The sequence below is a fragment of the Felis catus genome, chromosome C1, assembly GCF_018350175.1.
Source record: "Felis catus isolate Fca126 chromosome C1, F.catus_Fca126_mat1.0, whole genome shotgun sequence".
Taxonomy (NCBI): domain Eukaryota; kingdom Metazoa; phylum Chordata; class Mammalia; order Carnivora; family Felidae; genus Felis; species Felis catus.
This window is the reverse complement of record NC_058375.1, coordinates 71,548,206-71,572,252: the sequence shown is the minus strand read 5'-3', so window position 1 is coordinate 71,572,252 and position 24,047 is coordinate 71,548,206. Positions and strand designations below refer to the sequence as shown.

Genomic DNA, 24,047 nt, shown 5'->3' with positions numbered 1-24,047 from the left:
AGGCTCCGAGCTGTCAGCACAGGGCCCGATGTGGGGCTCGAACCCACAAACTACGAGATCATGACCTGAGCCGAAGTCAGATGCCCAATCTACTGAGCCACCCAGGCACCCCCAAAAGAAGGCCTTTTAACTTTCTTTACATACTAATGGGAAGAACACTTACCAGGACCTTTTCTCTTTGTTGTCTTTGTGGAAAGGATGTCTGAATTATCTAAATTACTCTAAAAAGCAGTGTGAAGGCTTCAGATAAAATTTGAAAATGCTTCTGAAGGAAACAAAAAGACTTGAATCAATGGGAAACACATCATATTTTTGGACAAGAGATTTAACATCATGTATATGCCAATTCTCCCTAAATTAACTTATGAATGTGACATGTCCCCCCCCCCCACCCTGCAAAAGTACCAGTAGGATTTTTTATTGGAATTTAACAATCAGATCCTCAAGAATATATGGGGAAGAAAAAACAAGTAAGAATAGCTAATAAAACACTAATGAGAGGTATTTGTCTTACGCATTAAAACACACAAAAACATCAAAAGGGTAAGATAAGGTACTTGAATACCTACAGTAATTTAATACCTGATAAAGATGTCATTGGGAATGAGATTTGCTCTTTTGATCGGCAAAAATAAAAGATAATTAATATACAATGGTGGAGGGGCGCCTGGGTGGCGCAGTCGGTTGAGCGTCCGACTTCAGCCAGGTCACGATCTCGCGGTCCGTGAGTTCGAGCCCCGCGTCAGGCTCTGGGCTGATGGCTCAGAGCCTGGAGCCTGTTTCCGATTCTGTGTCTCCCTCTCTCTCTGCCCCTCCCCCGTTCATGCTCTGTCTCTCTCTGTCCCAAAAATAAATAAACGTTGAAAAAAAAATTTAAAAAAAAAAAATAAAAAAAAAATTAAAAAAAAAAATTAAAAAAAAATATACAATGGTGGAGAAGACGTGGAGATGTGTGTAGGTATGTAAACTGGCAAGATGTTTTTGAAGGGCAATTTCTTAGAATTTCTTTCTTAGAAATATGCATATGCCTTACCCCAGCAATTTCGCCTTTAGATATCCGTTCGCCTAAAGAATCACTTGCACCCATGCACAGAGAGGACTTGAAGAATTGTTTGTAGCAGGAAAAAACAGATGGCAACCTGAGTGTCTTTACAAAGAGTATGCATCTATATTGTGGTATGCCATGCAGCAGTTAAAAGAAATGAGGCTAAAAATGAAAGGAAAAAAAAAGTAGAGGTCACCATATGAATGTCCCACAGTACAAGCAGGTAATGCTCTTTCCTTGCAGTTCAGAAGAACACTCACTACATGATGATCTTTGATGCCTTTGTTATTCTGATTTGCTTGGCTTCCTTAATCCTGTGCCTTCGATCTGTGATTACAGGACTTCAGCTTCAGCAGGTAGGGGTTGCTGCTTGCTGGGAATGCTGGGGACATTGTGATTGACTGAGAAATTCACTGTGCCTCCCTCTTTCCCCTAAAGGAATTTGTCAATTTTTTCCTCCTCCATTACAAGAAGGAAGTTTCTGTTTCTGATCAAATGGAATTCGTCAATGGATGGTACATCATGATTATTATTAGTGACATATTGACAATTATTGGATCAATTCTGAAAATGGAAATCCAAGCTAAGGTAAAGTGGTTTTTGTTTTTGTTTTGTTTTGTTTTGTTTTTTACTATTTATGCCATTGTTAGTATCAGATTGGCACTAATATTTTCTCGGAATGTGAGAATTTGCAGAGTAAATGGTTTCTTTCAAACATGGTGTTAAGTAAACTTAAAATCGATAACGGTAAGTTTCTTAAGTCTAGTCAGGCAATCTCTTAGGCAGAGTTTTTCAAAGGTATATACAAGCCTCTGAGTCAGTCATTTGGGTACCTGGTAAAAATACTCCCATGTTACACTGATCAAATCTGAGCTCTAGGGGTGCGCCCGAGAATTCTTAGACGTCCCAAAGTAAAGAAGGTAAGAGGTGGGTTTTTTTGTTGTTGTTTTCACAAGAAATGCTAGAATCTTCAACAACAACAAAAAGAGTAGGGCCCTGGGTGCAAGTGAAGCCAGGCTACCACTGTGTGAGTGATGACAGTTGCTGCCTTTTTCTTACTTTCCCCGTTGATAAGCTACAGGATTTTCCATTCTAAGTTAGGATTAACCCAGCCTAGAAATCACCCCCCCTCCCCCGCCACCGCCGCCAAAGCAAAAATCAAATTAAAAAAACCTGATACTGTTCAAACTGACCTTGTTCAAATTTATATTTTTCTAGCCCTGGCTTCAACTGAGTGTGAGGATGAGCCACCTGGGGAGTCTGCTGATTGAGATTCCCGGCCAGAGGCCCCACGTGCAATGGCTCAGATGAGATAGGAGCCTACTTCTCCCTCATGTAATAGTCAGGGTGGGTTTCCCAGGTTGGCAACTCACTCAGCTCCACGCGGTCAGTCAGGGACCCGCGTTCCTGCCACTGAGTTTCCCTGGAGCCCAAATTGTGCGATCGATCCTGGGTCACCTCAGGAACAGGTTGCAGCCTGTGTGGGAAGGGAAGGGAAGGGAAGGGCAACACGAGACGGCGGCACGGCGGTAGCTTTTCCAGTCTGAAAGCCTTGGCAGTCTTGGTAGTCTTTGCTCTTGTTCCCATCCCGCTGGAGAGCGTTTAGTCACATTTAACTGCAAGGGAGCTGGGGAAGACAGCCCAGGCATGTTCGCTCCTTGGAAGGAGCGAATGGATTTAGGATGATATGGAGTCCCTATCATTGGACTGGGGAACAAAAAGAAAGGAGCACAGGAGATATGCAGCAAATCTTTATTTTTACCAGCCTCAACGATCATTAACCTCATTGAGCTCTTAATGGTGTCCAGCAATCTTTTTTTACATTTTTCTAGGCCGTTCACTCCCCCATCTTTCAGATGATCGTTTCACGTTTTTATCCCTTCTGGAAACTCTAAAACCCCTGCCCCATCCTCACTGTCAATTGATGGCCTTCTTTCCTAGTTCACAAAACCACAGATAAAAAAAAAAAAAAGAAAGAAAGAAAGAAAGAAATTCTACAAGGCTCCACTTCATTTATCTACCTGCCAGCATCAGTGTCCATACACTGCTTTTTCTGTTTCTGTGGATATATTATTTTGGCTACTCTCCATGGCCAACCCCATGTGCCTCCCAGATGCCAACCCCCCTCCCCCTCTTGCTTACCTAAGAACTTAGCTCCAGCTTTTCTTCTTCCTTTTTCCCATGCATCATCAGTTTCCCGTTCTCTACCGTGCCATTCCCAATAGTATGTGTGTTCTTTCTCCTTTATAAGAGACAAAATCTCAACCTATTCTCTATCCAGCTACTTCCCTATTTTTTTGGCTCCCCTTTACATAGCAGAAGACCTTAAGCGTAGGTACTTTTGTTTCTAATTCTGTTCCTCCTATTCTCTGTTACATCTGCTCCAATCCGGCCGCCCTACCGCCCTACCGCCCTACAGAAAATGTTCCTTCCGATGACCTCCAGTGTTGCTGAGTCCAATAATTCGTTATTTATCCTCATCTTGACCTATCAGCAGATTTTAACACTGCAAGCATGCCTCCTTTGTTGGCACACTTTTCCCCTGAGCTATCACTTACCTGGTTTCCATCCTAAATCACAGGCTGGTCTTCTGACTTCCTTTGCTGGTTCCTTCTCATCTCTCCAACCTATTAAAGTGACAAGGCCTCAAGGTGCAATGTTTGGACATATTTTCTTTTGTGCCACGGTCTTGGTGCTCTCATCCTGTCCATGGCTTTAAATAGTACCTCTCTGCCGATGATTTCTAAATCTGTGTCTTCAGCCTGGAATTCTTCTCTGAACTCCAGTCTCAGATATTCAGTTGTCACCTTCATATCTTCATTTGGACGTCTGCTTGGCACCTCAAATTTAACATACTCCGTGGTGTACATATACAATGGAACACTACTTGGCAATGAAAATGAATGAAATCTTGCCATTTGCCACAATGTGGATAGAACCGGAGGGTATTATGCTAAGTGAAATAAGTCAGTCAGAGAAAGACAGATATCCTATGATTTCACTCATATGTGGAATTTGAGAAACATAATAGATGAACATCCGGGAAGGGAAGGAAAAATAAGATAAAAACACAGAGGGAAGCAAACGATAAGAGACTCTCTTAAATACAGAGAACAAGCTGAGGGTTGCTGGAGAGGAGGTGGGTGGGGGATGGGTTAATGGGTGATGGGCATTAAGAAGGGCACTTCTTCGGGATGAGCACTGGTTGTCATATATAAGAGATGAATCACTGGGTTCTACTCCTGAAGCCAAGACTACACTGTATGTTAACTAACTTGAATTAAAAACAAAACAAAACAGGGGCGCCTGGGTGGCGCAGTCGGTTAAGCCTCCGACTTCAGCCAGGTCACGATCTCGCGGTCCGTGAGTTCGAGCCCCGCGTCAGGCTCTGGGCTGATGGCTCAGAGCCTGGAGCCTGTTTCCGATTTAGTGTCTCCCTCTCTCTCTGCCCCTCCCCCGTTCATGCTCTGTCTCTCTCTGTCCCAAAAATAAATAAAAGTTGAAAAAAAAACAAAACAAAACAAAAAACAGAACTCCCCAAATCTCAATCTCCACCTCCACAGGCCAAACCTGCTTCTTCATGGCTTTTTTAACTTCAGTTAATGGCAGTCCTTTTCAGGTGCTTAAGACAAAAGCCATACATTTATCCTTGACTCTCTTCTTTGACTAATCCCCTCTTCCCTCCATCTAATCCAAGAGGAAATCCTATCAATCTACCTTTAAAAATCACCTCATCGCCTCTATCGTTACTAGGCTGGTCCAAGCCACCATCAGCTCTCGTCTCTATCATTGCAATTGCCTTTTCACTCTTTGGACAGTCTGCTCTTAACCATAGCAGCCAAATGGAATCCTATCCTGTTCAGAGCTTTCCAATCTCCCCAGCCTATCAGAGTAAAATACAAAGGTGTTAAATTACCCACGAGGCACTAAACTACCTACCCCCTTACCTCTGTGACTCTGTACTCTCCCCCATTGCTCACTGCAGCTGGACTCTCCATCTTTTGAGGCACCCTCCTGCTATGGGGCCTTTGCATTTGCTTGTCTCTGTGCCTGGAACACTCCTCTCCTAGCTTTTTGCTTGGCTTGCACTCTCTCACTCCCCTCAGGTCTTTGTTCAAATGCAACTCCTTTTGAAATGCAACCCTGGGGGCGCCTGGGTGGCTCAGTCGGTTGAGCATCCGACTTCTGCTCAGGTCATGATCTCAGGGTCCGTGAGTTCGAGCCCCGCATCGGGCTCTGGGCTGATGGCTCAGAGCCTGGAGCCTGCTTCCAGTTCTGTCTCTCTCTCTCTCTGCCCCTCCTCTGTTCATGCTCTGTCTCTCTCTGTCTCAAAAATAAATAAAAAACGTTAAAAAAAATTAAAAAAAAAAAAAGAAAGAAATGCAACCCTGGAGGCATTCTTTTTCTCCTCCCCTGAATTTTCTTCTCAGCACTTACTATCAGCTAATGTACTGAGAGTTTCATTAATTTATTTCTATTATCTCTCCCCCCTCCCACCACTAGAATGCAAGCTCCCGGAGAGAAGGAAATTTTGTCTCTCTGGTTCACTTCTTTGTCCTTAGCACCTAGAACACTGCCTGATTGATTTCTTTTTTTTTTTTTTTTTTTTTTTAATTTTTTTTTTTCAACATTTATTTATTTTTGGGACAGAGAGAGACAGAGCATGAACGGGGGAGGGGCAGAGAGAGAGGGACACACAGAATTGGAAACAGGCTCCAGGCTCTGAGCCATCAGCCCAGAGCCCGATGCGGGGCTCGAACTCACTGACCGCGAGATCGTGACCTGGCTGAAGTCGGACGCTTAACCGACTGCGCCACCCAGGCGCCCCTGATTGATTTCTATTAACACCCCCCCCAATCAAATATTTTTTGTCCCAATGAATTTCTGTTACATAATCTGGTTATTTTTTTCCACTCTGTTTTAGAGTCTAACAAGTTATGACGTCTGTAGCATACTTCTTGGGACTTCCACCATGCTCGTGTGGCTCGGAGTCGTTCGATACCTCGGTTTCTTTCAGAAGTACAACGTAAGGATTCCATGGATCTCCATGCTGTTGGTATTTCTGTCTTTCAGAGTTGTTGCACTGCTTTGGCTGAGGGACAAGGGGATTCTAACAGCCTCTCTTACTTTCCTAGCTCCTTATTCTGACCCTTCAGGCAGCGCTGCCCAATGTCATCAGGTTCTGTTGCTGTGCCGCAATGATTTATTTAGGCTATTGCTTCTGTGGATGGATTGTGCTGGGGCCTTACCATGATAAGGTACCAATAAACAACGTTTTCCTGTTACTATCAAGCTCCTAAAGTAGTGCCAGTTATTCTTTTAAAATGAGCTCCTTCTATTTTGTGACTCAGCCTGAAAATGTCGAAGGTCGTATATCTGGTGCCATGTTTGTGAACTGGTAAGGTGTGACCAACTTGAGAGAATCATTGATTCACTCAGCTACTTCACCTCCTTTTGTGGACTATATCAGATAATTATGTCTTTTTTTATTTTATTTTATTTATTTATTTTTTTACCACCTATGAGGTCAAGATAAGACAACTTGATTCATCAATATAAAGAGTCAGCTTTTGGGGGGCGCCTGGGTGGCTCAGTCGGTTAAGCCTCTGACTTCAGCTCAGGTCACGATCTCACGGTCTGTGAGTTCGAGCCCCGCGTCGGGCTCTGGGCTGATGGCTCAGAGCCTGGAGCCTGCTTCCGATTCTGTGTCTCCCTCTCTCTCTGCCCCTCCCCCGTTCATGCTCTGTCTCTCTCTCTCTCTCTCTGTCTCAAAAATAAATGTTAAAAAAAATTTTGAAAATAAAGAGTCAGCTTTTTAGGCAAGACTTTTGGAAATGTGATTTTATTAAAAAGGGAGTATAGGGAGGAACTTGAAGAAATCTATGCATTTTTTTCTGTTACCAGAGTCAGTCCTGATTATAATACCATTATCCCAAATGGAATGAACTTAAAATTTTTTTTTTTAATGTTTATTTATTTTTGGGACAGAGAGAGACAGAGCATGAACGGGGGAGGGGCAGAGAGCGAGAGAGACACAGAATTGGAAACAGGCTCCAGGCTCCGAGCCATCAGCCCAGAGCCTGACGCGGGGCTCGAACTCACAGACCGCCAGATCGTGACCTGGTTGAAGTCGGACGCTTAACCGACTGTGCCACCCAGGCGCCCCTCAAATGGAATGAACTTTAAAATGAGAAGTATGAGCATGCATGGTTAGGACTTGGGTATCTCTGCATAAGTGTTTCTAGGATCTCTTTCCATGTAGGCAGAGGGAATGGTCAGACTTGACTCAGAAAAGCGCCGAGGGTGCAAACCAGCAGCTTCAATTCAGGCTGCTCCCCTTAAGGGGAGCACAAAGAAGGAGCTGCTTGTTCAGGAAAAACAGTAGGCATTATACAGGTTGCGTGTATCACATAGCAAATGCTTGTAATGACTGCAGGCTAACTACATAGTTTACAAGGATACCTGGTCCATTATTTTTTAGTATAGTGTCATGAACAATCTCCAGTGGGAAGGAATGTGAAATAAAGTGAACTTTTTCTCTTTTCTTTTTCCAGTTCCGTTCTCTGAACATGGTCTCCGAGTGCCTTTTCTCTCTGATAAATGGAGATGATATGTTTGCCACATTTGCAAAAATGCAACAAAAAAGTTATTTGGTCTGGTTGTTTAGCAGAATTTACCTCTACTCATTCATCAGTCTCTTTATATATATGATTTTAAGTCTTTTCATTGCACTGATCACTGATACATATGAAACAATTAAGGTAGGTTCATCAAGAGCTTAAGTAGCAGCATTTTTCTAGAACTTGTAGAATGGCAATAAAATATGGTACCTAAGAGGGAGGAGAACAGCTAGAATGTTAATTTTTTTTCAAGGTGGAAAAGAAAGACTTCAATTGTACATATTGAGAAACAGAAATGAAGAATTTGAGTTTGTAGAATATTTTAGGTTTTGTCTCTAAGTAATTGTGCTTTTTTTTCCAAACGAGATTTCTAAACTCGTATTAGAATTATAAAGACCAGTAGGCATTGGGTAAGTGAAACATACGGCATTTCAAAATTTGATGGGGACCATTTAAAAATCCAATTTTCATAAGGAAAAATTAACCTCTTGGTTTGGAGTGTACTGTGACTGAACCCAGACTCTTGGCAAGGACCTGCCTGGGACTATCCTGAGGCCTGATCTTCAGAAGAGTGAGGGGATTGATATGTCACATGCTAGCCATGTAAGCTTTATATGTGTTAGAAAAACTGATTTGAAAAGCTATTATTTATATTGTCCCTCACATGGGATATTTTAAAAGTTATTCTGAGCCCTTTGAAATATGGAAAAGCAGGCTAAATATCGCTATATATTTAAATTTCTAATAACCTTATACTATTAGGTATACCATTGACATAGACACTTCCACTTGGGGACTTTCTGGGTATGAGAAGGGGTACTGAAACATGATATCATATAAATGGCCCCGGGGATAAAGAGAGGGTTAGTAGGAGTTGATGAGTTGATAATTATGAATACCTTGCTTGTGAAGCCAGGGCCATGACTTCATTTTTACTGACTTAGATTTCAGAAACTGATTGTCTTTATTAATACTTGCTTGGCAGATGTGTGCTTAGAGTCACCAAGGCCACTGAGAAAGAATATAGTTGTACCTGTCTAAATCCTGCCCCACTGCGCTCTAAAAATTCACTGCCTTCAGCTCTTCATGCAGAGAACTATATGTTATTCAAGGGTGGTAGCCAAGGTCTCAAAGGTAGTAATGTTAGTTAACAACTCTTGATGATACAAGTCTGAGACTCACAGTTTAGGTGTTTACCTTTTTCCATGGGCCCAAAGCACCTGTCAGGTGGGCAGGTGATGGCTGATCCTCTCTGGTCAGGACATGCTCTAGAGATCTTAGACCCTGAACTGATGTTAGTACAAGACCCTTAAACCTGTCTATCTGAAAGAGAGACTCCCAAAGGGTATATAGAATGGATTCTTCCTGGAAGGATGGCTCAGACTCAGATTCAGCATGCTCATTTTGGATTGAGCCAGACCCATAAAAGAGAGCCCAGGAGGACACTGCAGAATTCTAGACTGACTTTTCCTTAGCTAAACCTAAGAATGTCTCTAGAGGCTACATCTCCCTGAAAATACTTGAAAGTGAATTTAGAAAGATTCCCTCCCTTGACAAATGATCCATTTTGAATGTGGAATAAAGCTATTTTCAAGGGACTTATTAATGAGAACTTTTTTTTTTTTTTAATTCTTCTATGTAGCATTACCAACAAGATGGCTTCCCAGAGACTGAACTTCGTACATTTATAGCAGAATGCAAAGATCTACCCAATTCTGGAAAATACAGATTAGAAGACGACCCTCCAGGTTCTATATTCTGCTGTTGTAAAAAGTAGCTATCAGGCTAATCTGTGCTCTAGAGGGATATATAATATATAGCTGAGTTGGGAAACTGTATGTATATTTTAAGATCAAGTACAGTATATTTGAAGACTATTACTTTGAGCAAACCAATAGCTATAATTTATCAAGAAGTATTTATATTTTTAAAAGCAATATTTAATGTCTTTTGCAGCTTTATATTGGGTTTATTTTTTTAAATTAACTTGGATGAGAGAAGCCACTGGGTTCTTGTTATTTCTTGTTTATTTTGCCATAAGCTTTAGAATATGTTCTCTATCCCCCTCTTCAGCTCTTACACTCTTGCTTCCAGCTATTTTTACTGGATCGATTGTGTCATCAGTGGAGAACAATGCCTAGTCTGACTTCATAAAACTCACTAACTCTGGTCTTGACCACTCTCTGGGGTTCATCCCTGAGAGAGAGGGGAAGTGGTTGGTATATATCAGTAATTATTTTATTTTATTTTATTTTATTTTATTTTATTTTATTTTATTTTATTTTATTATTTTAATTTTATGTTTTATTGGAAAGAGAGAGCGAGCAAGCGAGCACAGGGGGAGAAGGGCAGACACAGAGAAAGCAAGAATCTTAAGCAGGCTCCATGCTCAGCATGGGGCTCAACTTGGGGTTTGACGTGGGATTATACATGGGGCTTGATGTGGTGCTCAATCCTTGGGATCCTGACCTGAACCAAAATCAAGAGTCAGTAGCTCAACCAACTGAGCCACCCAGGCATCCCTAATCATCGGATTTTAAATTCTTCTCTTGGGGCGCCTGGGTGGCTCAGTGGGTTAAGCGTCTGACTCTGGATTTTGACTCAGGTCATGATCTCACAGTTTGTGAGTTCAAGCACTGCCTCAGGCTCTCTCCAGTCAGTGCAATGCCCTCTTCAAGGATCCTCAGTCAGTCATTCTCTGCCCCTCCCCCACTAGCTCATGCATGTGCTCTCTCTTAAAAATAAATAAACATTAAAGTACTTTAAAAAAAACCTTAAAAAAACAATTATGGTCATAACTTAAAAATAAGTAGAAAATGTATGCCTCAAAAGACGAAGAACAGAGTCTACATTCCTTGGATACTGCTGATTGGAATTTTAGGGATTTTTACAACATGTATCTTTGTTTTGTGTGCTGTTCATTCAAATAGAAATGAACTTAATGATGTGCAATAAAGGTTTTCTCAAAGCAAACTTTTTTTTGTAAAGAAAACTGATTTGTTAATTTTTAATTTTAAGGGCTAAATGAAGATAGCCTTGAGACACTGAAGTCTTATTATTTAATATAATGAGGATCATAATAATGACTGCAGGCGTTGAAACGTGAGGTTTTATAATAAGTATAAGCTATTCTTGCAGTATTTATGGCTTTTAAGAAATGGAAAATCTAAGTCTCTGGATCCCCTGGTGTTTCACTTGCACATTAAAATTTGAGCTACTTGGAGTCCCCTATTGCAACTATTTCTTCCCCTACAGTGTTTGATAAGAATTTATTTACCATTTGTTTTTTTAAATAATGCCTTTATAAAAAAATAAAATAATGCTTTTAGGCCTGTCAGTAACATGTGCATCACCAATTATAGCTATTATGTGCATGTATGTCTTTTCCGCTTTATGAAACAAGGGAAACTTCTCCAGATCAGGAAAGTGATTCAAGGGCAGTGACTGTGAATTAGATCTCTCTCAGTGTACCAGTGTAGTGAGAATAAAGATTTTGGAAACTCAAAGATCTGAATAGAAATCTTGGATCTACTACAAATTGTGTGGGTGACCTCAGGGCAGCAACTTAAACCTCTCTGAACCCATTTCCTCATTTCAAAAGCAGATGACAGTACACAGAGTGCTGAGTGTTCAGTGAGATAACATGGAAATCAACCTTCGAACCTAGTGGGCACACAGGGTTACTCCTGGCCCCTTGAAGCACAGAGCCCTTGCACATGGTAAATGTTCTTAATAAATGCACTGTTAACAATGAATTTTCTTTTTAACTACCCACTGATTAGTTATTCAGTAGAAATACTGAAGTTTTCTAAAACTTCTACTGAAGTTCTAAAATTTCTACTGGAGTTTTCTAAAACTTCAGTATTTTGGGTAGTTTGCTGATACAAAAAAAGTTATTCCAGTTTACAGTTCACTTCTAAAGGGATTGTTGTCCCTGGTGGAGTGCTAGAATTTTGAATAGGGCTGTTCCTTCATGGCAAGCTTTTCTTTGAATTAAAGGCTTGGAAATTCTTTACTATAAAAATTGTGTGTGTGCATACATACATTTCCTACTTTCCATATACTTCCTCCAACACTCTGCAATCAAGTCACCGTCTGCCTTTTTCAAGGGGGTCCACATCCTCCCCACAAGAACACAGAGTTCCTTTTCCTCTCGTTTTTCTTATAAAAAGGAACCTAACCACACCACCCTCGCACTCACCTGCGGGCACTGTACTAAGTGGGTAAACGGGATCTTCCAAGCCTGTCTGCACTCAGTGGGCACCTCGATTAAAGGGACTCTAAGTCATTTTTGCCTTAAAAGCGACTTGCAAAAGAGGGTCAATTATGTATATTTGTTCGCATCATTCTGTCCTGAAGACTCACGTTACAATAATTACTTGGCAGAATATTCTTTGCCTTCGCTAAACCCAGAAACCTTTACACACTCGCTGATCCAAATCTCCTGGAAGTCGGACTTTCTCTGCTGCTGCTATCACGTGAAAAGAAGGAAGAGGGCTCCCAGGAAAACAGGCTGTTGGCCGGGTCTAAACTGCCAAGTCAATGTCACCCAAAGCAGAAACATGACATTTGGACAAATGCCGGAGACCCCCACCTTCTAAGATTCATGCCTGGTTTCCCAGGCCGGTTCCCCTACCTTTCGTGCTCTGGGAGGGAAGAGCAGAGGCCGCTGCGAGCGCAGGCTTACAGGGTCCCGACGCTCGGATCCTGCAAGTCTGTGCCGCCCCTCTGTCCCTCCCGGGGTCACAGGGATACGTACTCCCCGAGCAGGGGGTTCGCTCAAGCTCCCCCACGCGAGCGAAAGGCGATTCGTTTTTCTTTCCCTTGCGCGTCGGTAGTTTTAACATCTCCGAAACATGACTCTTGTCACAGAGTTTTGTGATCGTACACTTCAGAATACGAACACGTTCCAATGAATGAACTTAACCGAATGAGCTTGCCAGTTTATGTAAGGTCCCAGAGGAAAGGACCATGTCTTTCTTATGCTGGTGTCCACAGTACCCAGCACTCGGCTTGGCATTGTGTCCTGAACGCATCAAAATAGAAATGACTGCAGAAATGCGCAGAATGGGTGCAGAAAACAAGAGGGAGGGAAAAAAGGCTGGGGTCGCGGGGAGCAGGGAGTGCGCGGCCCCGCCGCCTGGGGGCAGTGTGGAGGGCGCGCGGGCGGCACCAGCGCTCCACAGTCGGGTTCCCTTTAGAAGGCGCTTCTTCCTTAGCCGGACCTCCCGGCAGACACCCCGGACGCGCAGCGGGCTGGCCGCAGCGCCCCGCACACCCGAGACTCCAGCGCGGGAGCTTGGGGTCGGCACCCCGGGGCCGAGGCAGGTGCAGCCGTCCCACCCTCGGTCTCCTCCTGCCGCACAGGGGCAGCACCATGCCTGCCGGCGTGGAGGCTCTGGACCTGCCGGCGTGGAACGGAGCCTCAGGCCTGTCCTGGGGGCCCCGCCACAGGTCAGTACCCCTGCGGCTCTCGGCTCCCGCCCGCTTGGAGCGTCCTGGGGGCCCCCTGCCTTCCGCGGGCCCTCCCCGGGGGCCCCACCGCCGACCCTCCCCGGACTGCTTTCCTCCTGGGGTCTTCGAGCGTCCCTACTCCGCTGCTTCTCCCACCGCCCCCGCCTGGCTCCGCTAAGCTGCCTCCAGCCCCCGGGGCTCGGAGAGGCCCTTCGGTTTACACGTGGAAAAAAAGTACCCCGGGGCCCAGCTCCCAGCTCGCGCTGCCCGGAGGGAAGCAACGCGGCGGAGGTGGTGACTCGGGGGCGGGGCGGGAACGCCTGGCCACGCGCCGCTGGGCTCCCGGCTCGCACTTCAGCCTTGCGGTCCCGCCGACGCGCGGACGGAGCAGCGCCCCGCCGTCCCCACCCCCGGGCCCGGGTCTGCGGGCCCCGGGGGGGCTGCAGGAAGGGTAAGAGAAGGGAGCCCGCCTAGCAGGGCTCCAACTTTAGGGAAGGCGTGCGTGCCCGGGAGGGCTGAGAGGCGTGTGCACTGAACGGGTTTTCCTGCTTGGAATCCCCAAAGCGGTGGAAAGTTTTGAAGGCGGAGACGTGGCCCGGCAGCCTTATCGGTTTCTCCAGGCCGGGACGCGGGAGAGAGGATCAGGTGTTTTCAGGCTAACCGTCAGGTGAGGCGCCTGAGCCGGGTCCTTCAGGATGTCGGATTCTGGAGGAACTTTCATCAAATGGATGGCTTTGCTGTTCTAGACTAGAGCTTTCTTGCTGCCTTGGGCGTGCTTATATTAGCTGCTTGCAGTTAGTTAAATAAGGCTGGGCTGTGCCTTCCGGAACAAACAGGCCTTTTCCTCAGGTGGGAGGGTTACAGTGTGGTTAACCCCAATTCCTCTACCTTTATGAAAAGGCGCACAGTTCAGCCGGATGGCGCTGCCGAGGGGCCCCGCCTCCGTGGTCAAAGCCGCCACCACCCAGCTGCGTGGCTGAGCCCGATCCCGGGGTGGGTGGGGGGGGGGTGAGTACCAGCAGGCTTTGGCTCCCCCTCTGCTCACAAAACAAATCCAGTGGTGGGCCTTTACATTTTCTCGAAATAGTGGAGAGACTCTCCTGCGTTTCTTGCATGGCGTTCTCAGTATTACAAGCGGACTTAGGCTAGCAAGGAAAGCCAGACTTTAAGAGAATTTACTTGATCTCTGGTGGCTGTCCAGATGACTTCAATTCCAAGCAAGCGTGGTGTGTGTGTGTGTGTGTGTGTGTGTATATATATATACACACACACACACACACACACATATGCTTTTTGAATTAGAAGACATAACTGTGGTACAACTTTGACGACTGGGTACATGCAAATGTTACACCAAAATGACCATCTCTCTTAAATGTCGATTTTTAATGGGGCAGATGGGCAGAAGTGATATGTTTCTTCCACTGCCTTAGCTCTAAAAGCCCTGTCCTAAAAGGTGGGGAGAACACGGACTCCGGGTTTCCTTACTGTCTTCTGCGTGGACTGATACACAGGCTTGTGCTTACGGTGGGTGTGATGTATATAATCTGTGTTGTTGTTTAAGTCTTTAGTCCGGTATTTTTCTTAGCACGTTTCCTTCACAGCTTAACAATTGTATCATATCCAGGGAGTATCTCTAGAGGCTCCCATTCTTACACTACAGGACACACACTTGGCCGTGCACACAAATAGCTTTCGAAGGGATTTACATTTGAAATCTGTATATCCTGGTTGTGCAGGACCAGTGGGAAACAGAGGCTTGTGTCATTGTAAACTGAGAATGGAAGAAGGGGTCATCGAGAGAGGGCATGGGAAAGGTGGTCTAGCTGTCAAGATATGAATTCGGATGTTTGATGTTCAAGGGACCGGCTGCATTGTTCTCTGCAGAGGTGGGACGTGGGCTTCACACTTTTGAGAGATGTTCACCACCTCTGTGATGTGCTAACCAAACAGCCCAAGCTGGGGGGAATCCAGTAGCTTCTTCCGTTTGAGTCAACAGTCTCAAGATTTTAGCTCATCTTCCTCTTCATACTTCACATTGTGTCAAATAAGCTCCCACTACCAGAAACTTGCCCTTCTCCTTCAGCAAACCTTCCTTAAACCAGGGCTGTGGCCTGGACGCTTTAAAAACAGACATTGAGGAGGGCACCTGTTGGGATGACCGCTGGGTGTTGTATGGAAACCAATTTGACAATAGATTGTATTTAATATTAAAAGAAAAAAAAACCACACATTTCCCACTCTTCTCCTGAGCGTTGCCATGCAGGGGTCAACATAATGGTGCCAATTTGATTTAATCTCCTACACCTAAAAATCAGTAAATCCTCCAGTGTTTTAGGAGGCCATGTTCTTTTCTCCCAAGGAAGAGCATATTCAAAGTGTTGTTTCTGGAGCGCCTGGGTGGCTCACTTGGTTGAGCATCCAACTTCAGCTCAGGTCATGATCTCACGGTTCGCGAGTTCAAGTCCCACATCGGGCTCTGGGCTGACAGCTCAGAACTTGGAGCCTGCTTCGGATTCTGTGTCTCCCTCTCTCTCTGCCCCTCCCCCACTCATGCTCTGTTTCTCTCTCTCAAAAATAAACATTACAAAAATTTAAAAAGTGTTTTTAACAACAGAGTAATAAATGTAAAAACTCATAATGAAGCAAGGAGGAAGAGTAATGGAGACAAATTTTGAACAGAATGGCAGAGAATAGAGAACTCAAAGTCAGGAGTGATCATATTCACAAGCTAATCTCTTCAGGCTCGGTCTCTTCACTGATGTGAAGTGAAACCCAGGATAAGACAGTTCTTAAAACTTAGTAGAAAAACAGGTGACTTCTTGTGGCTGCAGTTTTCGAAGTAAAATTTCTTTCTTTGGCCATGAAAGATAAAAGTGGGATCTCTCTAGCCGAGGCTGGGCTGTTCTTAGCCACAGCCAGGAGTCTAGGTTCCACATGTGAGTTCTGAAGAATGAGATCACCCTTCAGTGAGCTCTTACATCATGATTATGGGCTTCATAGAGAAAAATTTTATTTCCAGACTTCATTCTTTTTTACTCAAACTGTAATATTCTTTTCAGGATCAAATGTTTAAAGTCAGGTTTTGGTTTGTTTACTTGTTTGCTTTGGCAATCATGGCGGGGTGTTGCGCGGGGGGGTGGGGGGGTCCCATTTTCCTTAGATGACCTCTAGCTGAGCTTTCTACTCTGTTTGACCTTGGACCCCTGCCTCCTTTTCCGTGGTGTGACAAGACAGCTTTGGGGGGGGGGAGGGAGGTTGCCAATATTCCTGTCCCCTCAATAGGGGGATGGTTTCCTTCCTTCTCCTTTGAAGGTTGTCTTCTGTTATCTCTCCTTGAATACATCTGTCAGGCAAGAATTGGTGACTAGTGAAGCCAAAGGTTCTGAAAAATTGTCCTTGCTATAATTCCAGAAGACCCATAATTTAAATGGTGGGCTTTAAAAAATTATATCACCTAGAGCAGCTAGAGGGAATTGTCACAGATAGGGTGAACCTAGAGATTCCCCAGCTGACACTGAGGTGGGCTTGTCTAAGAATAAGGTAAAGTGATTCAGTGGTTTGAGGAGAAAGTGGTTACTTATGGCTTCATGGCTTTTAATTTTCCTTTTCCTTTGGGAGAGTCATTAGCATGACCCTGTTAAATGGGGATTTTGTTGAAATGTTAGAGAAAGCCAAATGTGAAGGCTGCCGTGATTCCTCTCATCGTCTCCAGCTGTGCTTTGGGAGGCCTGTATTGCTAAGAAATGGAGTTTTGCTTTACTTATCTCTGACCTAGAGAGCTGATTGGTCAGGATTTTCAAAGGGGGCGTGACTTGTTCAGAACCAGCACTTTAAAAATGTGCAGCCCTACTTCTGCTTTCTTGCTGGCCAGAGGCAGCAAAGTGGTGACGGGAGGGGATTTTATAGGAACTGGGTGGCATGGTCGGTCGTCTTTAGGGAAATTCCTGAAAGTTGTAGCATGCACATTTTTTATGAGTGGCTCCAGTGGGAAATGAAAAGCCCTACAGTTTTTCTTCTCCAGTGCTTCTCAGGATTAGAATGACCATGTCATTTATGTCCTGAGAGCTATGCTTACACGGTAACCAGAGTTTCTCTCTTTTTCCCTTCCTTCCTTTCCTCCCTCCTTTCTTTCCTCCCTCCTTTCTTTCTCTCCTTTTCTTTTCTTTTCTTTTCTTTTCTTTTCTTTTCTTTTCTTTTCTTTTCTTTTCTTTTCTTTTCTTTTCTTTTCTTTTCTTTTCTTTTCTTTTCTTTTCTCCTTGACTTCCTTTTATTGGAAGTCCCACAGCATCAGCTATCTGGATCCATTCCTCTGCCTCCGTCTTGTTGGGATTTTTCTGAAGCCTTCCAACTGCCAGGTTGCCCTGTGACATTCACTCCCTGGGCCAGCCTGGTCATTGCTGTAAACACAGTGAAATTTAGTCTCTGCCTGACTTCCCCACTTTCTATCTCCCACACAAACATCAGGCAGAGAAATACTGGATTACCTGGCATGTATTATTAGATTCCTTTTTTACATAACTTGTTTTAACTCATGATAACTCAAGAATCCATATGTTAATCACCAAAAATCAAGAAAATATGGAGGACTTAAAGAAGAAATTTGAGATTATATGTGACACTACTGCAAAAGAGTGCCAAGATTTTTTTTTTTCCTTTCTGGTTTATGCACTTCTAGACTTGAAAAATGGAGTCTCAATATATTTATTTCGTAACTTAAAAGAATTAACAATATGCATAGTCATCTTTAGGTCAATACAATGTTGCCAGTAGGGTTACAGTGAACATTTTTGTAGTCATCTTTTTGACCGGCACTTGTCCTAAAAAACTCCTACCCCTTTGAAAACACATTTTGAAGTTCACTCAGTTTTCAGCATTTGTTGTGCAAATCCACAGAGGTTTGAGTCCTAGATCACAGATACTCCTCTGGATACCGAGCCTGAGTGCCCTTCAAAAATGCACATTTCTATCAATACAGTCTTGTTCTCAGTTTTGGTAAATGAAACTTAAGATAGATTTTCACCAGTCTGGCTGTTAGTACATTTTCGTTGCTGTTCAGTTTTCACTGTCCTGTTCAGATCCTTGGCCTGTTATCACACTAGGTTGTCTTTTTTTCTTCTCATAACTTGGAGCTGTCTACAGATAATAGGCCATAAACTTCTGGCTGTTTCAATAGATTGCAGACTTTTCCCCCGTTCTGTCTTTTAACGTTTCAAAATCTTAAATGTTTGTGTTAAGATCTGTCAGTCTTTTTCGTTGGCTTCTGACATTGGCTTGTGTCATCCTTAGAAAAGTATGTCAAATCATATTTTAAAAAATTCTCTCTTAGGCTTCGACCGATTTTATTTTTTAAACGTGTCTAAGTTTTACTTTTGCACTTGGATTCCAGGAGGATTCTCATTTTCTCTCTCCCCAGTGGATTCCAAGTTTTCATGATAACAATTCACTGAAAAGTTGATTCTTTGGAAAGACTTCAGGAATATTAACTGAAACAAAATAGGGTTTCTCTCAGCAAACCAGGCAACTAAATTACCTAAAACACTCTCACGTGTCTTGGCCGAGCAAGCCTTTTCAGTATAATTTTAATTCAAAATTTCCTATCAGTGTTTTAGACTCTATATCATCGTTGTTATATTGTTTTTATTATGTTTGTTGCTGTTGTCATTGTTATTATTTCATCTTAACAGGTACTGGCCAACACAACGTTCATATAGTCAAGGTTGTTGTCTCATTCATTGACCCATTTCTTTTTCCTAAAAATTAGTCATCGAACACCTGTTATGTGTCAGGTGCTCTGCCGTATGCCGGGGGATGTAGCGATCACCAAGACCTGGCCTTCAAGAAGTTCTCTTGTAGAGAAGACCACTAAAGAATGTGATCTCAATCATAAAGGAAATTAAGTGCTGAGACAGGCAGTAGGGAAGGATGAGAAGGAGCCAGACGTACACAGAGAGTTGGGGGCATCGGTAAGACAGGTGAAACAGCAGATGCAAATGGCCAGATCAGGGACTGTTTCAGAGCCAGGAAAGAGGATGTGGGGGAGAGTGGGTATGGGAAGGAGGGGGCAGGAGACTTTTAGGCAATGATAGGAGGGCTGGATTTTAGTTTGAGAGCAGGGGGAAGCCACTATGGAATTTTAAGCAGGGCAATGATATCTGACTTGTGCTTTTAACATTACCCCCCAGGGGTGCCTGGGTGGCTCAGTCAGCTGAGCGTGGAACTCTTGATTTCAGCTCAGGTCATGACCCCAGAGTCACAGGATGGAGCCCCACATCCGGCTCTGTGCTGAGCTTGGAGCCTGCTTGAGATTCTCTTTCTCCCTTTGCCCCTCCCCTGTTCTCATTCTCTTTCTCTAAAATACAAAATTAAATAAAAATAAAAAATAAAAATAAATTTTAAAAAACCCATCACCTCTGGCTACCATGTGGAAAAGTGGGAGGCTGTTGTTGTCAGAGAGATGACAGAACTTGGACCAGGAAGGCTGCAGTGGATAGAGAGAGGTGGGACCAACCCATGATATGCTTTGAAGGAAGACTTGATCAATTGGATGTGTGGATTGAGGAAAAGGAGAAGTCAAATTATGGCTCTGGAGCAAAGTTCCTATACTTTACTACACATTAGAATTACCTGGGAAGCTTATCACAAATCTTGATACTTAGCTCATAACTGGGCACCAATTAGATCCAAGTATCTAGGGGCTGGAAGCAAGGTGCTGAAACCTTTTAAAGTCCCCAGATGGGGGCGCCTGGGCTTAGTCAGTTAAGCATTGGACTTTGGCTCAGGTCATGATCTCACGGTTCATGGGTTCGAGCCCCGTGTCAGGCTCTGTGCTGACAACTCAGAGCCTGGACCCTGCCTCGGATTCTGTCTCCCTCTCTCTTTCTGCCCCTCCCCTGTTCATGCTCTGTCTCTTTCTCTCAGTAATAAACAAACATTAAAAATTTTTAAATAAATAATTGCCCCCAAATGCTTCTAGTGTGCAGCCAAGGTGGAAAATCACTGATAGGGGGAGTGGTTACAGCTGAAGCATCTGGATAAATGTGTGTAATCACTGTGCTGAGCAGATGGGTGGAGAAGGGGGTGGGGGTTGGTGTGAGAAATGTATTAGACGTGTGGGTGGAGTTTCAAGGAAGAGGTTGGATAAGGGAGTCTGTTCAAGAGAGAGATTTGCTGGAGTTGCAGATGTGAAAGTCCACATCATGTGGGTAGTATTTAAAGCCACAGGACTGGGTCTCGAGAAAGGAGGACAGAGGATAGAAACGCCCTGGACTGTGTCCTGAGGCTCTCTGGCACCCGAAGTCCGATGGAAGAGGAGCCAGCAAAGGAGGCTGAGAGATGCCCAGTGAGGTAGGCAGAAGAACCAGGGGAGTGGGATGTCCTAGGAGCAGAAGGAAGAGGTTGCCCCAGAGTTGTACTGGTCAGCGGAATCAAAGGCGGCCCAGCCACTAAGCTACAGCCTGAGAAGTGACCATTGGCACCTGCAGCCGGAGAGGGTTCACTGGGGAATAACAAATGGAAACTAAGGGTTTGCTCTAAAGAGTCTGAAGACCCTGAGGAAAAGAAATGTTGGATTCATCCCATCAGATAGCTTTACTTGTTTTTTCCTTCTCATTTTATTTATTTTTTTTATTTAAAAAAAATTTTTTTTAACGTTTATTTATTTTTGAGACAGAGAGAGACAGAGCATGAACGGGGGAGGGTCAGAGAGAGGGAGACACAGAATCTGAAACAGGCTCCAGGCTCTGAGCTGTCAGCACAGAGCCCGACGCGGGGCTCAAACTCACGGACCACAAGATCATGACCTGAGCCGAAGTAGGCCGCCCAACCGACTGAGCCACCCAGGTGCCCCACCTTCTCATTTTAATAACATGACCATTTAGAAGTCTCCCAAATTTATGGACTAGGATTCTGTTGTCGGCCAAATTATCACACATTTCTAAATAAGAGAAATTGTATTTGAAATACTAGTTTATTTGAACATGACATTTTTTTCCCCTTCATTCCTATCTTCCAGGCCATTACTCCTTTTATTTAAAAATGTTTCATTTATTTGTTGTGGGGAGGGAGGGGCAGAGAGAGAGAAGGAGATAGAGGATCCGAAGCGGGCTCCTCACTGCCAGCACAGAGCCAGATGTGGGGCTCGAACCCATGAACCATGAGATCATGACCTGAGCTGAAGTCAGATGCTCAACCGACTGAGCCACCCAGGCGATTACTCCTTAAGAAATATTTAATTCAGGGATCAAGAAGGAACACTGGACAGGGGGGTCAGTAAATTGGATTCTTTTGGGGGCAGGTTGCAACCTGAGGGCACCTTAATTGCCTCATTCATAAAATAAGGAGATGGGAACAGATCATCTGCAAGGTAGAGGATTTCAAACTGGGTGCACATTTGAATAACCTGGGGAGCTTTTTAAAAGCCCCAGTGCCTGGGCCACACCCACGCCAATTAGGCCAGAATCTCTGTGGATGGAGGCTGGGCTACAGTGTTTTTCAGGTGCCCCAGGTGACTCAGTGTGTAGCTGAGTTTGCAAACAGTGGCCCTAAGTTCTTCTCTAGCTCTAATATTGAAGTTGTCTCTTCTTGGGTCTTAATACATTCCCAACCCTCAACAAACTCAGGAAAAAGGGAAGACTGGTTACCAGGTAGGCAATTAGCAGTGTCTGTCAAAGGAGGTCTCAAAATTTACCTTCTGGGCTTCCTTTCACAGGATGGGACTGATGGATACTCTCCATAAAAATGAGGGAGCAAAGGAATTCCAGGAAATGTGGATTCCAATTTGGGAAGGAGGTGAGGGGAATTTCCAAGTTGATGGCCCTGAACAGGAATTAGGAAGCAACCAGTGTAGGTTGGAGCAGGAGGATGAGGCTCCAGGAACGATGAGAAGAAAGAACTGGGAGAAGAAAGAATTTGACGAGTTGCCCAACTTGTTTGATTACCTTGAAGGGAGCTGGCAGATTCAGCCAGAGTTTGGTGATAGAATCCCAGCTGGTCTGTTGAAAACTGAGCAAACGGGGAAAAGGGGCAATTAACTCCAAAAGCTTTTTCTTACAAGGAGGAATATAAAATCACAGTGTACTAGTGGCTCAACTGTGAAACACATTTGCATATTCACTTCATAAATTCTGAGTATCCAAAAGCTTTATTAAAATTTTATTGAGATGATGAGTGGGGAGGGCACAGGTGTATGCTTGCTGGTGGGTGGGGGACAGATATAAGAGCTAAAATCATCTTTTCCATGGGAGGATGTAGATTGATAATATCTAAAAGAGAAATAAATAGTGGGGCAGCATTATTTAGAAATATTAAAGTAAATAACTGAAAAGAAACAGATAAAAGAATTTGCCTCTAAGGAGCAGAAATCGGGGGGGGGGGTTGTTACATAGTTCCTTTAAAATTATGTAGAAGAGGGGTGCCTGGGTGGCTCAGTCGGTTAAGCGTCCGACTTCGTATTATAGAATAAATGCAAAGGAAGCCATAAGTGGGATTTAGGCAATATTGACATGATACAGTTTATACTTTAAAAAGCCCACCCTGTGCATCAATCTGATATTGTATCTCTGGATGGAAGGTCGTATGAAGTATACGATGTCATCTATGATATATTCCAGGCAAAACTGTTTAACTTGAGTCTATCAAACCTTTGCATCTAACAAACAACTTGGCATCATGATCTCACCTTTGGTGAGCTGGAGCCCCGCGTTGGGCTCTGTGCTGACAGCTCAGAGCCTGGAGCCTGCTTCAGATTCGGTCTCCCTCTTTCTCTGCCCTTCTCCTGCTCACACTCTCTTTTTCTCAAAAATAAATAAACATTAAAACAATAAAATAAAATTATGTAGACGATTAAGTTTGGCGGGGGAAAGATGACATTGGGGAGGTAGGTGGGACCAGACAATGCAGAGCTATATAGATGTAGGTTCCTGGTGGTACTTACTGTTCCCTGTGCTAAGGGTACAGGAGGCATAGATTTGGGAAGTGGTTCACCTGCTTCTGCGGTCCCATCCTGTGTGACTAGTAAGAGATCATTGTGAATTAGGAAAACCATTCTGTTCTAGTGCCACTGCATCAAAACAAGATACCTCAACAGGGATGTCTGTCAGGATCTTGGGGAACAAACACCAATTTCTCCCAAGCTAAGGAGTTTGTAACATCAGCAGTGGTAACACAAGAACATCCACATCTATGGTGGTGGTGTGGTTGGAGCTCTGAAACACTGGAGAAGCAGTCCCAAATATTTTTTTTTAATGTTTATTTATTTTTGAGACAGAGGGAGACAGAGCATGAGCAGGGGAGGGGCAGAGAGAAAGGGAGACACAGAATCTGAGATAGGCTCCAGGCTCTGAGCTGTTAGCACGGAGCCAGACGCGGGGCTCGAACTCACGAACTGGGAGATCATGACTTGAGCCAACGTCGGACGCTTAACCCATGGAGCCACCCAGGCACCCCCCAAATATTTTTGACAATTTCCCCCATCAGTTAAAAGAACATCCCCCCTCTCTGAATGTATGTTTGCATATTGTTTGTAGAACCATATTCTATAAAACAGGTAAAAGGAACATTTTAAAGGGTGAGATAGGATATTAAAATAAATTGCTAAATGCAGTGCTTTACATCATTATGACTTCATAGTGTCATTACCTAATAACTTGGGGTATAACACATACATTTAACAATAGTAGCTTTGGCCAATATTTTGAATAGTTTTCTTGATAAATCTGTTTCTTTTTTCCAACTTCTTTTCAGATCATATTTGTTTTTGAAAAAATTTTTTAATGTTTATTTGTTTTTGAGAGAGCGTGCAAATGGGGGAAGGGCAGAGAGAGAGGGAGACACAGAATCCAAAGCAGACTCTCAGCTCTGGGCTGTCAGCACAGAGCCTGACACGGGGCTCGTGAACCGTGAGATCCCTGAGATCATGACCTGAGCTG

At 44.0% G+C, this 24,047-nt stretch overlaps 2 protein-coding genes across 6 annotated transcripts in view; both read left to right on the top strand.

Annotated features, from left to right (window-relative positions):
• Positions 1-10,638, top strand: part of MCOLN3 (mucolipin TRP cation channel 3) — a 33,392-nt gene extending 22,754 nt beyond the window's left edge. The window contains exons 8-13 of the mRNA XM_045036117.1: positions 1,289-1,401; positions 1,484-1,633; positions 5,970-6,071; positions 6,181-6,303; positions 7,600-7,806; positions 9,308-10,638. Coding sequence (XP_044892052.1) covers positions 1,289-1,401; positions 1,484-1,633; positions 5,970-6,071; positions 6,181-6,303; positions 7,600-7,806; positions 9,308-9,442 — 830 coding nt within the window. The 3' untranslated portion in view covers positions 9,443-10,638. The remainder of the gene's footprint in view (positions 1-1,288; positions 1,402-1,483; positions 1,634-5,969; positions 6,072-6,180; positions 6,304-7,599; positions 7,807-9,307) is intronic.
• Positions 10,639-12,846: 2,208 nt separating this feature from the next.
• MCOLN2 (mucolipin TRP cation channel 2) overlaps positions 12,847-24,047 on the top strand; it is a 57,662-nt gene continuing 46,461 nt past the window's right edge. The window contains exon 1 of one of the 5 annotated variants that reach the window (XM_045036116.1): positions 12,847-13,119. In XM_045036116.1, the coding sequence (XP_044892051.1) occupies positions 13,043-13,119 (77 nt within the window). In that variant the 5' untranslated portion in view covers positions 12,847-13,042. Of the gene's footprint in view, positions 13,120-13,435; positions 13,571-13,630; positions 13,787-20,255; positions 20,467-24,047 lie in introns of those variants that run through there. The other 4 variants (XM_019837340.2, XM_006934876.4, XM_019837342.3 and 1 more) reach the window with 4 other exon arrangements.